Source organism: Aulonocara stuartgranti, assembly GCF_965226115.1.
Source record: "Aulonocara stuartgranti genome assembly, chromosome: 6".
Classification (NCBI taxonomy): domain Eukaryota; kingdom Metazoa; phylum Chordata; class Actinopteri; order Cichliformes; family Cichlidae; genus Aulonocara; species Aulonocara stuartgranti.
This window is the reverse complement of record NC_138944.1, coordinates 33,744,865-33,767,683: the sequence shown is the minus strand read 5'-3', so window position 1 is coordinate 33,767,683 and position 22,819 is coordinate 33,744,865. Positions and strand designations below refer to the sequence as shown.

The 22,819-nt window shown below is 40.6% G+C and overlaps 1 protein-coding gene across 4 annotated transcripts in view; it reads left to right on the top strand.

The window, feature by feature from the left end:
- The window catches only part of cacng2b (calcium channel, voltage-dependent, gamma subunit 2b), a 71,197-nt gene that overhangs the window by 24,696 nt on the left and 23,682 nt on the right, over positions 1-22,819 (top strand). For 2 of the 4 annotated variants that reach the window (XM_082535079.1, XM_082535080.1), the window contains one exon: positions 4,007-4,147. The exons of the other annotated variants lie outside the window; for them this stretch is intronic. In XM_082535079.1, the coding sequence (XP_082391205.1) occupies positions 4,007-4,147 (141 nt within the window). The remainder of the gene's footprint in view (positions 1-4,006; positions 4,148-22,819) is intronic. 4 annotated transcript variants of the gene reach the window in all.

Here is a 22,819-nt window from a genome sequence, read left to right as displayed (position 1 = left end):
GCTGTATATAAATGAGGGAACTAGGAACAAGGATGTTAACCAGATTAACCTGAGGTGAGTGTCTTGGCCATCACCATCTTGGGTTTTAAACCATAATATCATAAGCAATGGGTTTATCACCTTCACATAGAAAGTAATTATCAGTCAGAAGGTGGCTGCAGTCAAAGAATACCCTCTTCTTAGATCAAGGAACTATAGTGTTGATTTCCTGACCTCCCACTGACACATAGCCCCCTGCTGGTCATCAGGAAGAATGCAAGTTTATAGCAGGTTTAGTGTAATCACAATCGGCCTGAAACCTGTCCAGGGTGTACCCCGCCTCTCGCCCTAAATGTGGAGTTATACGACCTCTCTGGTGAAGTCTCTGGCGTGTGGGAGAGCTGCTCAGGTTTTAAGGGACAAAGTCACGATGACAGGACACTTGTGTGTGTCCCTCCCTCAAAGTGGGAGGCTGAAGCTGACTTTTTTGGGGGTTGGTTTTCTTTCAAGTCTTTCTGACTTTTCTTCTACTGAAGGTCCCCTGCTATGATAGTGAAGCTGTGAATACATTATCACTCCATCGTCTCCCAATTATTTTCCTGTGGAGTTATAATTTTAACTTAAACTGAACTTACAAGTATATTTCCACCTTATAATTTTTTGTTCAAGAGAAATGCAAACGTAAAAACTTCATATCGTTAGAAATAAATTACAAGAAAATGCAACGGCGCTAAAAACAAAAACACTGAGATGCAAATTTGACTTGGTTTCACATAAGTTCTGATATGATCCGAAATGTACAGCACAGTGGAAAAGTCTGTAGCCATCCTCACTGCTTTTTACTTTGCTAGGCAAATGGGAAATAGGTGCAATGATTTATTGAAACATGTTGAAACAAGACAAAAACTGAATTTGTACAATACTAAAGACCTTGAAAGTCAATATTTGTGGCCATCTTTATTCTTCAACACAGCCTGAGCTCTCTGAGGCTTCTGTGAACAGGATCTACTAAAGGCCCAAGTGCATCTCTTGGGTCCTGTGTCAGGTTTTTGCTGGATGTTTTCTGGTTTCCTAAGGGCATGATTAAAAAAAAAAAAAAGTTAATCTGCTTTAAAGTATATTTTTTTAAAGAAGAGAAATCTTTTAGGAAATCTATTGCTTGAGAACGTCTAAAAAAATCCAGCTTCTTAGAAACAAAATTAAAAACGAGGGTTGGCTCGAGACGTTCACTCTCTGCTGTTTGTTTCTTCACGGGATTCTTTTTCTGTTTTTGTTTTGCTGCTGTGTTTGTGAACTGGCGCTGTGTTAAAATGTACCTTTTGCCACCACTACGGCAGAAGTTGGCGTATTAGCTCGCTGCTCGTAATATTAAATTATTAATAATTATTCTGTGACTTTTTCATCGGCTGTTACTGTTTTGAAGTTGCAGTGAAACTCAGCTGAGGGCTGGCCTCCTGGTTTCAAGATATTTATGGAACGAAACAGTTTATGAACTTGGAAAGGAGAAAATATTTTTGTTTTTGTTTTCTAAGCACTTCGCCCTCTCTCCTTCCCTCCGTTCCTTCCTGCTTGTTGCCAGGCGCGCTTGCATTTGTTGAATATTCACAGATAATTTAGACAACAGGGGATGCAGGGGCAGGAGGGAAGTAAAGAAGAAAGAAGGAAGCGAAAGGGAAGAGGAAAAAAGGAAGGATGGGCAGAGGAGGTGGAAGAAGAAGAAGAAGAAGGGAGAGAGGGGGGTGGATGGAGGTGCTCTGGCGGATCCAAACTCTGCACTCATTGGCTTTTTCTTAAATGAAAGACTGGAGGCGAGAGCTGCAGCGAGGCGCTACTCAGAATACTGGATGCTCCTTTCTCCCCTCCCTCGCTCTCTTTCAATCCCTCCCACATTCTCGAGGAATCAATAGTCGCAAATTAATCATCCTGCCCAGACCGCTCTGAGAACGACAGAGAGAGGAAGAAAGAAAGAGAGAGAGAGAGAGAGATGGTTTGCATAAAGTGGCAAAGCAGCAGCAGTGTGCATAATCACACCTTCAGCGCGCTGAGCCTGATTAGATGTTATTCATTGTTATTTCACTTATTTGGAGATGAGTAATCATTGTTGTCATGGCGATTGTTGTGGCGCCCCCGTTAGTCGCTCTTTGGATCATTTCAGGAAGGAAATATCTCTTGCCTTCATGGAAATCCACCAGTTGGAGATTTTAAAGTCACACCTACTCTGAAATGACTATCTCTGCTCTGAAGTTTAAAAAAGCGAAACAAGAAAGTTGGTAAAGTAGTCTGCTGGTCTGAAAAAAATAGGTGCAAAGTCAGAAAAACTCCTACTAGCGCCTGAGGAAGAGCTCCTTATTTTTGCACTCTTTATGCTAAACCAATCCAAGCAGCACTCGGTCGTGTAAAATTATATTTAAAGGATCAATATGAGAGCGGTATTGAACAAGTAATCTAATAACCCTTTTTTCCCTAAAATGTCAAAGTATTCCTTCAAGGCTCTGCACAGGTGAAGGATAAAAGGAAATCCAATTACTGCTGAAATCCACTGAAATGGCAGGACCTGTTTGAGCTGGGTTGTCTTCAGGGTCTCCGTGTTTTGTTTTCTTCTACTGTTGAGCTTTTTTCCCCAACCTCAGCCACCCAAGCCGATTAATTTATCGGTTATTCGATTAATCGTTCAGTCTGTAAAATGTTAAACATGAAGACAAATGACCATTATGTTCTACTAAAGCTCCCCTATTAACAGCTGTCCAGTTAATAAAACCGGATTGTTGGCTTGTTATTAATAAATGAGTAATTTGACTTGCAAGAACGAGCAGTAAAAACACACAGGGCGAACATTGGGCAGAAATCCTATTTATGCATTAGTGCTGTGCTTTGGTATCGATCTGATACCAAGTAAATATAGGGCAGTATTACCAATACTGACACTGATAGTTTTAATTTGTAGCTTATGTAACAATAATTATAATTTATTCAACGCAGTTCAGTGGGTTATATACTGAACTATGAGCATAAAAACAAAGTATCCTACTGTGCTAGTGTTAATCCAATACCAATACTATACTATCGATATTTGGATCAATCCGTCCACCTATAATACATAATATACAGCACACAACTAAGCCACAGTTCCCCTAGAATTAAATAGAACTTACCATTTAAAGCTTGAACCATGAAAATTTTAATTACTGAAACTTCTGACAATTTTTAAAAAATTAAGCAAATATGAATTTACATATATGAATTTTAATTTATATCATAATTGCTACATCTGGCTATAATTTGCACCTAACTGCATGATGTTAAACTTTAAATACAACTTGTGTGCGTCATTTATTTTTAAAAACATTTATTGTATAAAACTGACCGCGCTACAAATTTTCATGATGGAGAAATCTACCCAAACAAGCCAAAACTATTTAGTGCAGCAGGCAGTGAACATTTTGTTCTGGTCTAGAATTGTGGGGTTTGACATGTGGATGTCTTGCTTTTAGAAGCAGGTCAATGAGGAATTGCAGTTTTTGCCACCTTAAGGTTGTTTACTCTTGGCATGGACATAAACATTTATCCTTATTCTCCCCATTTCGGCATTAAACACGTTTGGCCTCATCGACTCAGTAGCTTGCAGAGTTAACCATGTGTTTGTAACCTTTGTAAAAGAGACCGTAAATTGGTTTTTAGAACAAAATGTGGTGACCTTCTATGCAATTTGAAATCTTATGAATGTTGAGACCCGACTCTTGCTGCTTCAGTATCCAGCCAGGAAAATTGCCTCTTGCTTTTTCCTTTTATTTATTTATTTATTTTCACTTTTTTTTCATGTTTGTCCATGTAATGAGATTTTGTGTTTGGGTCTGGACCCAAATCAGCAGCCTTGAAACCAAGATGGAAATGATTCTTAGACACCAGGCTAGAATTATACATGCTCACACAGTTCACAGCTGAATATCTACACACACACACCCGCGCGCACACACAGACACACAGTTTCCCAGCTTGCGTGACAGTATGTGTTGCTCTCTTTATGCAGGCTGCAAGCGTATTACTGTGACCGGCCCACCCAACCCAAACAACAAGTACTTCTCTTGCCTCAGGAGACTTTTCAGTTTTATTGCATCTGCAGGAGAGATCGTCTGTGCCCTGAAACATCTGGGAGAGATGCTACTGCAAAGTGAGAAGAAGATCTGGGTTGAGCACAGAGGGAAAGTCTGAAAGGAAGGTGAAAAATAAACGGGAGAAGTGAGGAAGGGAAACTGGGGGGGAAAAAAGAGCAGATGGAGAGAAAAACAGCATTGGTGACCAAGAGAAGGTGGAAAAAGAGAGAGAGAGATGGAGGTAAAAGGAGAGGCGAAAAAGCAGAAGATGGGGACGGGTAGACATGTGTCAAACAACATCTGTGAAGGAGGGCGAGGTAGCCGTGGATGTGTACGAGAGAAAGCTTTCCAAACAACATCTGTACCGAGATCAACGTCTTTAATGGGGGGTGAGGTGAGAGGAAGAAGAGATCTTAAAGTGAGAGCACGCCGAGGTGATGACTGACGCTGCCTTGAGTGACGGTTAATGTTGTTGACACAGCAAGCAGACACTGGAAGCTCGTGTATTTTTTATCGCCGCAGAAACATCAGCTGATAGAGAAAGACAACACTTTCTTCTTGTTTACTCCTTTGCTGATTGGGTAAAAACACCGCAGCTGAGCCTTTTGGGAAACATCATCGATCACCAGCATGGCTTACTAGCTTTACTATTTGCCCCATCTATCACTATTAACCCTTCAGGTGCTCCAGCTGCGGTAGCAAACAGCATTCCTGTGATTCTTGGTAGGCTACAAATTTCAAATGTTTTTTTTTTCAATTACACTAAGGTGGGAATATAATTACCGGCTGGGCTGTTCTCAGGGAAAACACTTTGTTTTGGCTGAATGTAAGCGATTAGAGTGTCTAAAAATAACCATAAAAACTTCAGTAATGCTGAAGTAACAAGTGAACACTGTAATGCAAGATCAAAACAACATTATACCATCACAGAACACATTACTTGCACTCTATGTATTTTCTGCTGAAATGCAATGCAGTGTTTTTTTTAACAGAAATACAATCCGCTCTCATTTCCTTCAAAGATTACTTGCCGTTGCACATTTGTATTCACTTGTGCATTGACATTGTTTCTAGAAATGGGCCGGAGTGCTGAGACCTGCGACGGGGCAGCATTTTTCTCGCCACCTCCCTATGACTCAGAGTTCAATTTTGGGAAATGTATAAGACAAGATGTAAAAGGTCAGTTTCTCTGACAGTGGCATCTCTGGCAGATGGGTTCCAAAAAATGTACATGGTGGGGGAAAAAATCACCATCACCAAATCATCAAAACAAGAGCACAAGGTCTGTGAACTGGAGAACTGTGCACGAAAGCACAAGAGTCAGTCTGTAAGGAAACTGGGGGACTGGTATGCATACTGAGGGAGCTAATTAGAAAACTCCAAGACAGATGTGGAGGTAAGGATCAAGTGATTGGGATGTGATGATGCAGGCAATGACCCAGCAATCGGTTTGTACTAAACTTGTGTCCTACCTAAACGTTATGACAGGTTTTTTATGGTTTTAGCCCTTGCCACTCAGAAATATTTTTGCTTACTTAAACTTTGAATGCTCTCATTTAGCAACTAAATTGTTGCTAGAATGTATTAAGCTTGTTTCTGCCATCCATACCTCAAAATTCCGAGTTAGGGATCTAAACATTTTGAGTGAAAAAGGTCTCTGCACCAATGTGTAGCAAACGTGAGAAATTAGTGCCAGGTTCTTTTTCTCCTAGCAAGCGATAAACTGCATAAATGGTATCGAATCTATGTGTTCAATGTGTTGAACTATCGGGCAGCTAATGCCTTCTGCCCTCTGCTTCTGGGGGACAAGTAAGTTATCCAGCAACACGATTGGTCAGCTGCAATGTTGATCCTGGACCAACATTACTTTGATGAGGCAGTAACAGCAACCCGGGATATCCGATACACCCTAGCTAGGTAGTTACATATAGCTAGCTTGGTAATGCTAATTACTAAAAAACACTCAGCTAGCTTGCCTTATGAGCGACTGGTTGTTGTTGCTTTGTTGATTGTGTGAAAAGGTCACTCAAAGTGATCCCTGTGTGTGAATCCTGCCTTTTGGGAAAGTCATATTTTTACTTCCAGCAAATAAATGTGAATTTGTTTTTCTTCACTTGAAAGCATATTTAAGACATTAGCTAGTTAAAGTTGTAGGCTGGTTTTGTTGAGTTTTATTGAATTTGTCCTTAAAATAGATTCTGTTTGCCCCCCACATTCCTCTTATTGTCCTGATCATTTTTGTTTACGTGTTTACATGACGTCTTGAAACAATTTTGTGCGCATTTATTAGTGTATTTATGATTTAATGGGTCCTTGTGACCTGTTAATGGAGTGTTTACAGGCCAATACACGATCAGTACTGGTTGCTAGGGACCTATATGAGCTTTTGCACAGCCGTTGCTATGCAGGGAAAGACAGCGAGCGGGTGAGCTACTAAGCAAGTGAGAGAGCCAGAAGCCCATGCGGAGGATGACTCATAGCACCCTCCCCACCTCCCCCCACCAGGCCCTCCCTCCCCTCACACTCATACCCCCTGCCTTCCTTCCACTGACTCAATGGGACCTCACACACACAAACACACGCAGCTGGGCATGTATACATGTGTGCGTGTGGACAAACGTTCACAGAAACACACACACACAGTTTCCTAACAATTCTCTCAGTGGTAGCCAAACATGTTAACATGTCTTCCCTGTGGATAACAGCTAATGGCTCATATCCATATGCATGTACACACAGGCACGCTTGCACTTTTGCACACACGTGGACGCATGGACCACGCATGCATTCACAGGTGCACATGCACAGCGCAGAGATGAACGCTTTTAAGGCAGATTCACACATTCCCACATGCAAGAGCATGAACACACAAGTGCACACAGTCACGCAGATGTACACAAACATAAATACAAATACATACATGCAGCCATCATAACAGTTTCCCCTCAGGAACCATTGCTGAGGTGTCGTTTAAGTGAAGCGCTCAAACCTTATGCTTACATACTGAACTTTGAGGCTCCTACATGTCAGGCCACACTTGTTACATGGTTTTTCCTTCCTACATGAAGTTGAAGCTTCAAGGTTTTGGAGCTGAGATTTTCCTGTGCTAGATAAACTTTCAAGCTCAGATCACGGTCATGTCTGTTCTCATGCCAATATTCACATTAACACAGCTGGATATGTGTTCTCGAGCTATTATCACATAATGCAAGGTGCTCTTCAGGTTTGAGTAGCTTAGGGGAGTGTTATATGGAGATCAAAAGCTGCCAAAACTTGTGCAATTGTTTCTTGTGTTAAAGATATTTTTCAAACTCATGTATTGTTAATGCAGCAGTCCACACTGACAGCATAATCTTGCAGGACAAATGTGAAAGTTTTGTTTGCTGCTTTCTAGCAGTCCCCTGATTGGATGCTAGCATTTACACTGTGATCTTAAGCAACCAATAGGCAAAAAGCTAACCCTATAACAGATATAACAAAATGTAAACATGTTTTGGGAAATAAATATCATTACAAAATAAAATATTTCAGAGAAAATCATCTTATGAATCAGTGCCTGTATTAATTGTGATTGTAACTGAATATCAATTTATTTATGGTTTACGGTTATGGTTTTCTATACCCTGCCCAGCCAATGAAAGCACGGGACTTGGAATTTAACCTGGTTAAATGTCTTGTGCTGTTTTTTTTAAAAAAATAAATCCCAATAAAACTAATGCTTGTGATCACCAAATCAAACAAACCAAATTGCAGCCAGTCACAACAGGACTAAATCAAAGTCAGATGGGGTTTGTCCTTCTGAAGAGCGTAAGCTGATCAAAATCACAGACTTTGTGAAGCAGAACAAGCACGGACACGCAGGGAAACGGGGGGAAAGAAAGATGTGGGAAGGATGGAGGGAGAGAAAGAGAAGACCAGTGTTGCTGCTAGTATCTTGGTTATTTATAGTTTAAATGCCCAGGCTCTTTTTTGCCTGAATTCATTGTCTGCCCCTCTCTGTCTCTGTCTCCCCCTCTAGCCTCTCTCCCTTTCCCTTTTTCCTCCCCTCCATATTTCCCCACACCAAACCTCATCCCTCATCTCTTTCTTTTCCGTTTATTCTTTCCATCTCTCCAGTCGACTTCGCCTCTGCCCTCCACCCCACCCTCCTCCTCCCTTCCCCTTCATCTCTCTCTGCTCTTTCATTAGATATTGGGTCAGTGCTCTTTGCTCGACTCCCTCACCACCCCATCCTCCTGCCCACCCTCCAAGCTCCCAGCCCTCGCCGATGCTGCACACTGGTGTGTGTCGTTTTTCTTTAGTAATGTTACGCAACGTCCATCACAGACACACCGGGGGGGGGGGGGGGTAAGAGGGTAGTGTAAGAGAGACGCGGATGGGGAGGAAAGACAGTGGACGGGAGACTTAAATGAGGAGAGAGGGGGAGAAAGCAAGCACTCGCCATTTATTGGTCACTGACCCACTATCTTGCCAGATCCTGCGGTCCGATCAGTCAACCCTCTTGAGCTAACGGCCGATTCTGACCCGTTTACGCGCGTTTTTCACCGGAGCATGAATGTATTTTAATGTGGTGTAATGTGTGACGTTATGACCATGACCGCTTTTTCATTCAGCAATCCCCATCTGTCAAACAATTCACGTCCATGTCAGAAATACAGGAAGAAAATTATTTTAGGCCTGTGGTTTCTAACCAACACGTAATTCTCCGACTTTAACTGCACCAGCGGCGAGTTTCACGGTAGGCTGAAAATTAGACCTCTGCTTAAATCATTTATTAAACCACCAGCCCGACCCAGCTGATTTGTTTGGGCTTTTAAAGCGAGGAGATATTTTAGAATAAGGTTTATTAAAAGATTTTCAGTATTTGAAAAACAGGCACTGATGATTAATGTGATTATGTAAAGATTTCTGAATGACTCAAGGCTTTAAATGTATGCTGTAAATGAGATTAATTAAAAATCTGCAAATAGTCAGAATATCTCATGACCACTTGTTGTTTCTTTTAACCAAACAAAGTAAAATTTACTGTAATTCTGTTGTATTACTTCCTGAAATGTTCAGACATATTCTGCTCTTGTCATGTCCTCACGTGACAGGCGGAAAACCCCCCAAAACCTAGATACCTATCAAGAATCAATTTATTTCTGATGAGCATTATATCTGCACTAGTCAGGAAGTTTAGGCCTTGGAGGTGTAAGTCAGCATTAGTTATAGCCTAAACGCTGACCCCAACCAGAATATCTCATTTTTGCTCTTGATAGAAATGATTCTTCCCAGTCTCGCAATCAGAAAACAAAGATCTTAAATCATTCTACCTGATACACATGAAAAACTTTCTTTTCCAAAAAATGACTTCTTGCTCGACTCCGAAGGATTTGGGTCATCACCAACGACACCAAGAACCTCAATGGATTAAGGTCTCAAGTAAATAAACCCCAATCTAATATGGACACCAGAGATAATAATGTCTTTTAGAAGTTTAATTCACACTGAATCACATCTTTATTGGTTTTTGGTTTTTTGGGGGGTTTTTTGGTCGGGGGGTGGGGGGGAGGTGACTCTCCCAGGCCTTTTGGCTTGCCATCAATCCCTTCAATATTTGAGCACAATTCACACCAATCAAACCAACGCTTCGGTGCTTTGGCCTTCAGTGCAGTGGTTCCAACCTTGCAATGTGTTACCAGTTCTAGATTAAGCACTTGAATGAAGGTATACGACTAATATGAATGTAGCATTTCCTACATTTGAAAAGAAAGCTAGTACTATGTACAACATGATTTCCAGGTCACAGGACTCCACAGGATCAAGTGTTACTATATTTTTTGAAAATGGTCCATTGACCTACTTTCAGGCCCTTTTTCCACACAGTGAAATCTGCAGCAATATTTGAACCTGAATGTCTCTAAAACTATTAAAGACATTTTTATTGGTCGGTCTTACCATCAAAATGTCCCTAATTTGAGACTACACTAATAAAAACCTTCACAGTGCAAAAAAACCAGCTAGTGACTATTTCAGAATGGAGCACCGCTGAATTTCACAATACTGCAATTTAAAGCATGTAAAATACTTTTCAACAGAAATCTCCATTCAGCTTCCATCCTGGATTTAGCTCCAGCCACGTGTGTGGAGGTTTGTGCTGGGTGAAAATTGAGGAAAAATAATACACTGATTATTTGCAGTTTATGCTTCACGAACTGTTAAACAGAGTAAACTTTTTTGAGTTTTGAGAGACATTTGGAGACAGTGAAGTTAGGACAGCAAACACTGGAAACAACAGAAAAGGCCGTGTCACTGCGCTGCTGCTTTTGTGCACAGCTACGTCTCTCGTGCTGCGTCACAAATATGCACAATTAAATTCAGTTATAGTCATTTAATTATAGTCAGCTGTTTTTGCTTTTAATTAGTAAATGATGATTAGTCCTCTTGATATTTCAGGATATTCAGTGGTGATAAAAATGTAAAACAAGTTGAAATGAGTCACACATCACACGTAAGAGATTCAAAATAGTCACTGCAGTGCTCTGTTGTAACCTTCAAAACTCCGACCCATCTGTTCAGCCAAACAACTTTCTTCTAAATTCTAGCAGATGTTGAAATACACACTAAATAACCTACAGGTCCTGTCAGTCAAACAGACAAAGCATTTTGGCTTAAGTATTTCTCTCACCAGCACACGTTATGTGCTTTCACAGTGAGATACAGTAAACATGCCGTTGTTGACACCTTATAATGGGGAGAAAATGTGAACATTTCGAGTTAAATGTCACTTTCCTAGCCGAATATTGGACGTATGAGCGGCTGCCCAGTGCGCTGCAACAGAGATGATTTTGGGAGGATGTAATGTAGAGCTGCAGAATGAGGGCAGGTATCTATTCCACATATAGCAGCTTGCTGTAATTTTATATGGGGCTAAACATCTGTTGCCTCATTTATCAATGAAGCTTCACCAGGACGCTGCAGGCTTTGTGGATCTCTCACATTTCTCTTATTTTTGTCACATGTCTCGTCTGTCTGTCTCCTTCCTGTCCTCCCTCCACCCTTTTGCTGTTTTTGTTTTTTTCAGTTTCCTCATTTCGCTCCTCTTTTCTTCACATGTGTGCCAAAGGAATTTATCAGAGCTGGGAGGGGGGAGGAAAACATTGCAGAAAGTTTCACTAAACAAAACTAGGATAGAGCAGGGAAGGGACCGGAGACGGCGCGCTCAGGGATTTCTCAAAAGGGGGACAGTGTGGTTGTTTGCAGGTGGTTGATGGTACTCCCTTTTTAAAAATGAATTGTTTATTTGCTGTACCTGGTAATCTTCTTTTTTTTAAAGACTTTGAGAGACCATCTGCAAATTTATGTCTGCAATTAGCACGTTTACAGCCACAGATGGAGGTGGATGTTCCGTAATTAGTAACTGTCTCATCAGCAACCTTGTCCAGTTTGCTTCACTCATGCACTGATTAGTGTCTGATTTATCTTTCACGTTTTGACCATTTTTTTTACTGCTGGTGCTGAATATTATTTCTTATAGTTACATATTTATACAAATCAATGCGTTCCTAAGATAAGCATTCGTCTTTCATGGCAGGGTGCAACATTTTTAGCCGCCATCAGTTTAAACAAAATACCTTCCTTCACAGAGATGTAGAGTGTAAAGGGCTTGTGTGTTTTTCTCAGAGCTGCGAGAGCTACCGTGTTTGTTGTTTCGCAACCGTCTATTTTCACATTAAGATGGTGGAGCCAGAGTACAATGTTAAAAAAACGCTTCACTTAAGAAATGATGGCCCTGTTTTCACCACTCAGTTGTCGTTTCACGTCCTTTCTCATGTGGCAGTTTCAAAGAGCTGTAGCTGTTTTTCGTGAGGTGGTGTAATGTGTTCTGAAAATCTGCATTCGCTCGCCAAGTTGTAACACTCTTGTTGTAAGAGTGCTACATGCTGGTGACACAGTACAAGTCCTACTTTTAACAGCTGAACTGCTGCTTCTCTGCAGCTCTGTCTCCCCCCAAAAAAGTGTTGCTGAGTTTTTCAGCTCTCTGAGATGGTGTGATTATGTCTGATCACACGTTTAATTTTGTGTGGCGCTATCAGAGGAGACAGCCGTGCTGAGCTAGTGTAACGAGGATCCATGAAGATAGATGTCTGCAAATATATTAGTGCTGGATGCACAGATGAAGATGATGTTCATGATGCGTGAACGCCTCTGTTGTTCGCATGTTTTTAGCTGAGATCTGAGATGAATGGTGCGGTATGCTGCGTCTCACGTGCATGTTAGATTTTGTTCTCTTTTTAACTTTAACTGAGTAGCAACTACACTGTTGGTTGCATTGATGGATTTTTCTAAAATAAATATAGAAATAAATAATTTGGCACGATCTTGGAGTTGACATAGTTGTTCTGGTCTCTATCGCAGCTTAAATGAATGGTTTGATATTTCCTTAAATGCCAATATTATCTGTCTTACCAAGAGCTTGATGATATATCGCAACAGTAGAAATATCATCCATAAGTTCGTTGTTTAACTTATACAGCAAACATTGTGTACAAATGACAAATAGAAATTTTTCATTATGAATCAGGCTGATTCTTGATTGGGTAAAATGGGTTTTTGAATCCTCCGCTTGGCATTCATTTAAAAAGAAAAGAAAAATGAACAATTTCATAAAGGGTCACAAGCACCACCCAATGTAAGGTTGTTGCCACTGCTATCCTACATTAACAGCCTTGGTAATTACCAAAATCACTTTTCATGTTTCTGTAATGGTGAATCCACCAGTTATGCACAAATCCTTTAATCAACGACAATATTTTAAAGCTAAAAATATATTTATCGTTGTAATCCATGAATTAATAATTCATGTATTCTCTTGTTTTTGTGGCAATTTGTGAAGCCCTGTATATACTTTTTAAAAGTACCGTAAATGCAAATCCAAACGTGATAGCAGAAGATGACAGTTTTGGATTAGTATATCTGACTGAAGGCATACGCATTACTTGAGACGTACAATTTTTGTGTCCGACACAGTTAATATCAACATTTGTTGACGGATTCTTTGTGTAACAGCACTACATAATGTGTTTATACAAGAATCAGAGACATAAAAAACAGATATCCAAGATGTGAGCTGTTATAAACAAGCTAAACTATGGTCTAAGCTTTAATACACTGACTCTGCCTGAGTGATTAAAATCACAAATGACTTTTCTGTAAGACGCTGTGTGTCATCACAATTCACCAACACTGAAACCATGTAGTCCAAAGGCTTAACTATGTTTGTGTTCAGTAGTAGTTTAAAATAAATGTTATATCACAGATATAATGTCACCATATGCCCTGTTTATTTACTGAATGCATGCAATGCCAAGTTATGTTACAGATGAACTCTCTACAAGCAGCTTGTTTATTTTAAGGTGTTCCTTCTGCTAGAATGCCAGTGTTGCTAATTAAGTGACTGCTTTAATGAAAAAGTCTCCTGAAATTGCAACTTTGCTGTTATTGCTGTCGCTAATTTGTCTTTATTAACTACATGACTGACTTCTACTTGATGTATTTTATATTTTGCAGGATTTCATATCTAGCAAAACTTGAAAACTTTGCATGATATGAGATGCAATCTGATTCCTTACAACTTCAGTGTAGTCTGTTTAACAGCTTATAACTGAATCTATATATCTATATATATCTGCCTTTCGCTTCAAACAGCATCTTGGACACACTGGCAAAACAGGATATTTCTTAGTCATCCAAGGATCACACTGGTTTTCTTTCACCTGTTTAGCTGCTTTTCTGCCTGCTTCTCTGCATGCAGCTGCAGCAACACAGTCATGTCATTTAAACATCCAGTCTTGTCTGCAGCCTGGAAGGTCAGCACTGTTGTCCACAGACTGACGGTTCTGGCTGGGTCCACTCTTCTTTCCAAGGTTTCACATACTGAGGTATCTGGATCCATAGGCTTTACACTGAGCTGTGCTTGGTATTATTTAGCATCTATTGGCAATGTGCAGGTTAGTCCTGTAGAGTCAACAGGAGTCCTTCAACATCTGAAAGAAAAGTGACACAGGCCATTGATAAAAATGTTCCGCTGGCATCACTGTAGCAGGATACACAGCTGTAGCAATGGCAGATGGCAGAATGTGTCCTTGATCCAACACAGCTGATTCAAATGGCTAAATTACCCCCACAACATGTCTTGCAGTTCTCCAGAGGCCTGGTAATGAACTAATCATCATTGATTCAGGTGTGTTGACCCAAGGTGACATCTAAAACCTGCAGGACTCTGGCCTCGAGGCCTTGAGTTGCCCACCCTCGATATACCCTGTGCCAGCTGGGATAGGCTCCAACCCCCTATAGCCATATACAGAGTAAAAGATATGGCGAATGGATGGATGCATTTACTGTATCACACTTGGTTTACCCACGTTAGTCCACTTGGCTTTTGCTCTGCTACTGATCAGAAGCACTTAACCCAAGTTGAGTCATTTAAACGCGGAGGGAAATCTGAGCAATGAACTAATTTGGACTAAAAGTGTGAACACTTGTGAAATGCTCTCTGACCACCTGGACGCTACGGTGACCTCCACCACACAGCGCCATGATCTGCCAAATTATCACTAACCAGTCATTTGCTCCTTTTTGCTTTGTGCCACATGACAACAGGCTGCTCTACTTCCCCGTCACAAAAAAGGGAAAAAAAATCAAAGTCGGGATGGAGGCTTCTTTATCAGGAGCAAACCCGAGCAGTTCTCTCTGTCACAACCAGACATCAAAGTAATTTATGTGGTGCGTGTGCACACTTGTGCATGCCTGCTGGTAGGAAAAGTAATTGCTTACTCTAAATTAGTTAGAACAAATAGGGTGAGAATCTAATTCCACATTTATTACAATTATCTTTAATAGGTCTGTCTATTGCCAGACGTGTGCTGAAATTGCGTGGAAATGAATTGGCCGTGCGGGTTCAAAGATTATAATGAAATACAGCTCAAAATGAAGTCGTTTAATGAACTGAAGGCTTTTTCAGTCATTTCAGTCCTTTTGTTCTCTATCAAAGTTTTAAAATGCATGAAGAGTTCATTTCTGGCCGCATGTTTACTGAATTTTGTCTGAGCTCCTTTTATATGGATCATTATATTTGGACCATTTGGGACTAGTAGGAGAAAATGAAGCCTTTTTCCTCTTTGAACTGAGTTTGTACAGAAATAACATTTTGCATTTTTCATATGAGGTGAAGTCAGGAAATGGGGTTTAATGAGTCAAGCAGCTGCTTACCCTGACTTGCTGAGAAACCTGATTATGTCTCCTACTACAATATGTTACAATCCAGTTTGATCCAATTTTCACTTTCCCTGGTAATCCTCTTGTCTCCCGACTTGTTCTGATTTTGGGTCATGACCTGAACTGTAACGTGTACACACATACACGAGCACAAGTGATATAAATTTCATCAGGAGAATACGAATGCAAGGCTCTGGAAATCTGCATACTATTCAATTTGCTGTGATAGTATTGTACAAGGGAACCAGCTACACATGTGTAGGCCTGATTTAAAGAGCAATAGTAAGTTGAATAACATGACAGCTGCCTGGGTGTATGTTCACAAGCAAGTCTTATCATCTTATCCTCTCATATTGAAAATTGGGTGGTGGGTGCACCGGGTTCTCTGTCTTCCTCTGCTAAGCAAGTAACATCCCGCAAGGTGAAAGTTTGCACAGATATTTATGTTTCTCACAACAGAACAAAGCAACAAAATATTTTTATTCTTAAATTTTATGATGTAAAGTTACAGGGCACAGCAGTTAAGCTCTATTCTTATCTTTAACTTCCCACTTTTCAGCTGGAGGTTTCTTCCTGTTAACAGGGAGTTTTTCCTTCCCAGCATCGCCGAGGTGCTCGCTCATAGGGGGTCATCTGATTCTTGAGGTTTTCTCTGTATTATTGTAGGCTCTTTACATTATGAAGTGCCTTGAAATGACTGTTGTTGTGATTTGGTGTTATAGAAATAAAACTGAATTTAATCGTCTAACAAAGAAACCTTAACAGGGTTTATAAAATATTCACTACTAAATGGACAAGTGTATTTCCTTATGTTTGCTTATTCAAATTGTTAATATTTGAGGTGCTCTTTATAAAGGATTTAAATAACGACAATTAAAATGTTTATGTTTCCATATAGTGATGTTCCACCAGTATGAATCTTTCGCTTGTGGCGTCTGATCAATAGCGATCAATAGCGATCTTTAGCCTTACATTTAACAATGCAAAACAGGTTTAACTAACAAACATGTTTTTGAGATGGTTCAAACCATGACATCTCCCTTCCCATTCAACTCCAGTGTATGTCTTTGAAAATCTTACGGTGTTTTCAGAAGGTTAAATTATATAAGCCACACTGCAGATGTTTATTAATAATTAAGGTCATATCCGGTTGTTCAGTCTGACCTCACTAGCCTGTCTGGACCTAAACTCCGCTGCAGGTCCATATATCAAACGATCACTATGGCATTACTGAGAGTTGAAAAACTGTCTAAAGTCTTTCATCTTTAATAAAATAATCAGCGTTCTGCTCTACTAGGTGTAACAATTGAGTTTAACATCCAGGCATCCATGAAAACGGAATTTATGACATTTAACTGAGTTAGAAGTTAGCAGGAAGTTAGCTCGCTAGCTTCTATCTAAATACAATATAGCATGTCACAAATTAAACAAATAAACAAATTAAAACGTACAGCTCTGTTATCACTTCCAGCATAAATGAAGACAGAAAACTAAACAGCAGTGACGTTTGTAGGGTTACTGAAGTTGGGCTAGCTGGTATATAATGATGTGCTACGTGACCGCTAGCGACACAGCTATGTTAGCATAATATAAACAAGCTAACTTTTTTTCCACTCGATAAAAGTTAACGTGAGTGTTGTCGGTGGTCAGGAACAAATGTAATCGCATGGCAGGATGCTGTAAAAGGACCAAACTTCAGCCAGGAGAACAACTGAGATAATCCATCCACAATACGAGGTTAGTTATTCATACTGCTGCATGGGCTGGGCTGTAGTTACATCCTAAGGTTTTAAAAACTGAGCTTAAATAAATGATTAGCGGTAATAAAAGCCTATGGAGGTCAACAGTGATCACTGACTGTTTTAGGAGCTTTTTGAGATCAAATAGAAGAAAATACAAAACATTAAACATGTTAACAACACAAAAGCCATATTAAACGCATACTACTTTAGGCCCGGAAGTAGGATTCGTCACGTCATCACTGAACAATCGGATTCTTTGTTAACCCACTAGTTAATATAGAAGAAAACCATCAATATGATGTAGCTGAGGGAGATTAAATGTGTTGTAGTTAGTTGTATGTTTACTTTAAATTCCTTTCTGTTAATGCCACTAAAAGTCAAAGACTGGGGAGATAGGTGGATCAGATGCAGCAGGTGGGGCGTTTAGGGAGCGTTTTAAGCATCTCTGCTAAGGGTTCATGGGTGGGGTTGTTGCAACCTTTTAGAAAATCTAAAATGTTCGTATTCGGAACAACCGAGGAGCCTAAAGAACACAAAGAAATATTTACAAAAGCATGAAAGCAGGGATGAATGTTCTCCTGGGTGAATTTACATTAATAGATCAAGAAAAGAAAGGAGCACATTTCCTGTGTACCGTGTTTGTAATCCACTGAACTGAGCTGGTAGCCACCTTTGCTGTGCAACACATCTGCTTTGAGGTCTCTGATGTTCATCCACCTTTGCCACTGAGGGATTACTTTAGTGGCACTTTAACACACAGACTGAGCCATAATTAGCATAAAGGAATAAAGACACGCCGAGTTATTTGCATAAGACACAGTACCGGTTCAGAGGTGGGCATTTACTCTTCATACACATTTTCACGTATCTCGCCGAGTGGGTTACGATGTTAATGCTTCATGAAAGGATGTCTTCTAGTGTTTCATCATACTGTATTAACTTATCCTTAACAGCTACCAGGTCGGTCAGCGAGCAGGATTCTAATTGGCTTATGACAGCAAAGGGGTCATCGGGGTCTCCTCTTATTGGTATAAATCATCCTCTGTGAGACACAGCGGCCCCTCTTGCTGTGAGCATAAGTGGGTGACAGAGCTGTCCTGACCCCCGAGGTTTAGGTTGGTCTCAGAATAATAGTATCTGTTCCATGTTTAAAGCAGAATGTATAATTTAAAAGGGGCAATTTGTAAGAGCGACGCGTCATTACGATGGCTGTGTCGAGAGGAGAAGGGAAGAGGAGGAGTTTCTCAGATGGGGATTTCTCAGCAGGCACAAAGGTGTCTGCATTTTTTCTTTTATCTGAGCGAAAGATTGGTTGATGTATTGCAGCATCAAAAAATACTCCAGTTTGTTTCAACACGATGACAAAGCTGACAAAAGCCGAATACACAATGAGCGTAAATAAATGCAAAGCGGATTTGTTTGCTAGCAGAGGTTTGTGTTGCTAATACACAGCATTGCTTCATAAAGAGACCTTTCGCAGTTTCATGGAAACCAAATTTACTGCTATGAAGCTGATCATTTCCCCTTTTTTTCTTTCTATCCAGCTCCAAGAAGCCAACTCTGTTTTAGCTCAAACTGGGGTTTGAGGGCTGAATGGCCACTTATGACTGGATTCACAGGTTAATATCCTCCCGGTGAGGCATCCTCAAAACACTTCACTGAGGAGGTATCCTAGGGAGATGCCCCAAAACACCTCAGCTGGCTCCTTTCCACATCGAGGAGTAACAGCTCCACTGAGCCGCCTCCCAAATAATAAGTAGTCTTTTTTTGACTACTTTGGTGACCTCAGACACAGTGATGGGCGAGTCATCCCTCTTGTTCCCGAACTGTGCTTTTACTACAGAAAGTCTTTCGGTGGCATTGAGATCTTCGAATAATTCTTTATTATATCCATGGATGAGATCAGCAGCACCCCACTCCCACTATAGACGGTGTGAGCAGGAAGGTACTGGAAATATATGAAAAGGTACTCATTTCATATATTTCCAGTTTGTCTCACACATGTTTTTGTGTCATAATTCACCAAAGTTTGATCAGTTATCTTCACACGTGAAATCAATAAGACAGAATGTAGATTTAGGCTAATATCCACTCGTGAAGTACTTGTGGTATCATTGTGCTGAGATGTCCTTCCTGCTCTTAAGTATGTGGCATCAGTAGAATAGAGCCAAATGCTCAAAGCCCCTCTCTCTCTCCACAGCCTCACTCTGATGGGTGAAAGCTGGCAATCCTGTTTGTGCTATATTGCTCTATAATCACAGGTATGAGTGTATGTAATAAAGAGGCCATGGAATCATGTGTTTAACCCCCAGCGCCCATACAAAATTCATAAAAAAGAATCAGCCAAGAAATGAAATGCACTGCACAGGTTTCTTCCCAGTCAAGACAGTAAAGCATGGTCTTAATTTGAATTGCAGAAGGAATAAAAAGGAGAGAGAGAGAGGGAGGCCCAGAGGACGGGCTGAGCTGCAAGCTCATTTCAAATGGGAATCTGGTCTTCAGGGTACGAGCACATGTATGTGAGACAGACAGGAGAGCAAGATGGGAGGGGGGGGGGGCAAAGCAAGGAGAAGGAAGGGAAAATCCAATTCCAGATTACATGTGCTTGTGGTGCAGTGTGGGTGGGCAAGTGTTGAAGCAAGTGAGGGAGCGTGTGAAAGGCAAAGAGAGAGAGAGAAAGCAGCAACGGAAGAATAGATATAATGTAGTTTCTACATAGCTGTGAGTGTGTGCGAATTGATGTGTTTGACATGCTGTGGGATGTGGGTTGAAGACACCAGAGATCAAACCAATAAATTTATACAGAAAACCAAACACGGGAAAAAAGAAGTCCTTTTATTAAAGTTAAAGGAAATGGTGGTACCAGTCTAACAGCGCCGTGGCTGTATACTCCCAGCTACACAAGAAAGACGCCGTATAACGTATCTTAAAATGATGAATATATATATACCACTATGTACCGCTATCCAGGATGAAACAACAAACATCCATGAGTACATCAGGAAGACTGACACAACTGACCGCATGTTAGTGAATACGTGAGGAAGGATAGACGTCAGCATGGCATGGATCATCGGCAGATAGAAGAAGTGGCTGATATTGAATGGCTACCAGTGGCTGGACAAAGCTGCACTGAAAGACAGCACAGAGGCATTAATCATTGCAGCACAGAACAAGCTCTAAGTACAAGCTCCACAGAGGTTGGGGTCTACCTCACAATGCAAGACCCCAAGTGCAGGCTGTGTAAAGACACCCCTGAGACAATCCAGCAAATATTAGCAGGGTATCTGCGTGGTCTTCGGTTTGGAGGAACTCAGCAAGGGGCACTCAGGGAGAGAGACACCATCAAAACATTATTTTTTCTTTTCTTTTCTTAGGTAGCTGTTAAACTTACTTTTGTTCATATGTACTGCAGAAACTTTATTGTTTTTGACAGTAATGTAATCACCACTAACAACAACATAAGATATGCACATCACTTCAGATATCAGAAACTTCCCACAAGATACCTACGTCACACCCAGGTTCTTTGAATATGATGCCAAGTTTAGTTTAAGCTTCGTTAGTTTGGAATTACTGCCCCCAACAATCTTGATCAAATCAGTGATCTCTGACTAATGCATTAACCTCCTAGGACCTGGCGTCCACATATGTGGACATCACATTTTGGGTCGTCTAGACCAAAGTACTCAATTTTGCTCCACAAAGGCCTGATATCCACGTACGAGGACATTATACCGCCACTGTTCTATAGAAATTTAAAACAAATATCCTCATATGTGGATTTCATTTTTCTCAGAGACAAAAAAATCAGGTAAAAAAAAAAAAAAGTTCAATCTTTTTACATTCATCAGGTCCCAATCAGCCCACATAGCAAAGAGAAATCAAAAATGCATGCCATGAAAGAGTTCGGGTCTTAGGAGGTTAAAGCAGTGGTGTCAAACAGAAGGCCTGGGGACCACAATCAGACCACAAAAGACTTCAATCCGGCCCACCGGACTTTTAAAGGAGGACATAAATTTTAGATTTTAACTGTATTTTCATCAAATTTACAGCTTGTTCTGCTGATAAAGACCTCCCCCACAGTAGTAAAGGTAACAGATAAACAATTAAATGACATCTACTTTAGAAGTGTCTGTTTTTTACAACGTGTCCACATTCAAATATATAACTAAAATGGACATTTTTTTCTGTTTTGACAAAAACTTTCCTCTTTGTAATGACAGGGCAGTCTGGGCAATGAGCCAGCAGAGCTGTTTCTGTAATTTTACACTCTTATTTCAATCCCAAAGGGCCAAGCTGGAATTTTTTATTTCGCTTACTACAGCAGCATTTCTTTATCATCTTATAAAACTGAGACATTAGGTTGAAATTGCATCTCTTCTTCTTATCCTAAGACATCTTAGGGATTAAACGTGCAGTTAAACACCTTTATACTAACAGAAAGTTTCACCGGTCTGGTCCACTGCAGATCAAAGTGGGCTGTATGTGGTAAAATGAGTTTGGCATCCTCATTTTTTTGGAGAGCTCAGTGCACATTACACATGCTCTTATTCACACTGAGGTTTTTATGGGTCATATAAAAAAACCTCGTGCAAATGTGTGGTGTTGTTTTCTGAGGGAGGACAGTCTCACGTCTTCATTTGTCACACTCTTCATGCTCTTAGATTATCCTCTACCAATGTAACTTGAACAATGCAGCTGTCACCACCATCCTTTAAAGCTCTGTTGATTAAACAAAGAAACAGTTTCTAAGAGGCTGCGCTGAAGTGCTAAATATCTCCTTCACGTCCACTGGAGGGGAAATGACATCATTTTAAAGTCTAGTCATCGGCGCTTACTGTAGAAAAGTGAGTGTGTCTGTGAAGCACACTCAGCATGATTGCAGTATTTTTAACTTTGTAGTACCGACTCGCATTTGCCCAACAAACAATTACTGTAAGCAAGTGAGACACAGGGGCATTCAGATGTGAAACTTTTCTGCTGAAACACAGTGCGCTGTCACTCATCACGGTCCTTTCAGGAAGCGAACGCAATCTCAACACGGCGCTCTACACGCAGTTCACGCTGAAATTATGAAAAGATGAAAGTGTTTTTGCAGGACTCTGAAAGGTTTCGGCGCCGCTTCCTCGTGAAATATCTTCTTTAATGTATCTATCAAAGTGCACTTGATGAAAAACACTTTGTTCGTCTGAGAGTTTTCTGAGGTGTATTAAAGATATGTAAATATGAAACAGGCTGTTGTTGGAGTCCTGTCATGATTTTTTTTTCTTTTTTCACTTTTTTTTTTTATCAGGCTTTGTTATAAAATGGTTATTATCTCCACAGGTATGATAAAAATGCAAGTTTAGCAGCAAACACTCCCCCAGCGATGAGTGAAAAAGACGGCTGGAGGGAGGCTCGTGGTAACAGGGCTGATGCTACAGTATGTGAATGTGTGTGTGTGTGTGTGTGTGTGTGTGTGTGTGTGTGTGTGTGTGTGTGTGTGCGCGCGCGTGCGCGCGCATGCCTGGAAGTGTGAGACATATTGTGAGAGTGTGCTCGTGTGCGCAGCCGATGCCCATTTGAAAGTCGGCGCTAGTCTTTCGTCCTTCAATCGCCAATTAACAAGGGGCCATTTAATTGCAGTGGTTTAGGAGGGTACAACAATTACCACAGGAGCTGCACTAAGACAAAAACACACACACAAACACACACACAATCTCTCTTAATGAGCAGCACTATCCTTTCTTCCTGTCTATCATTTGC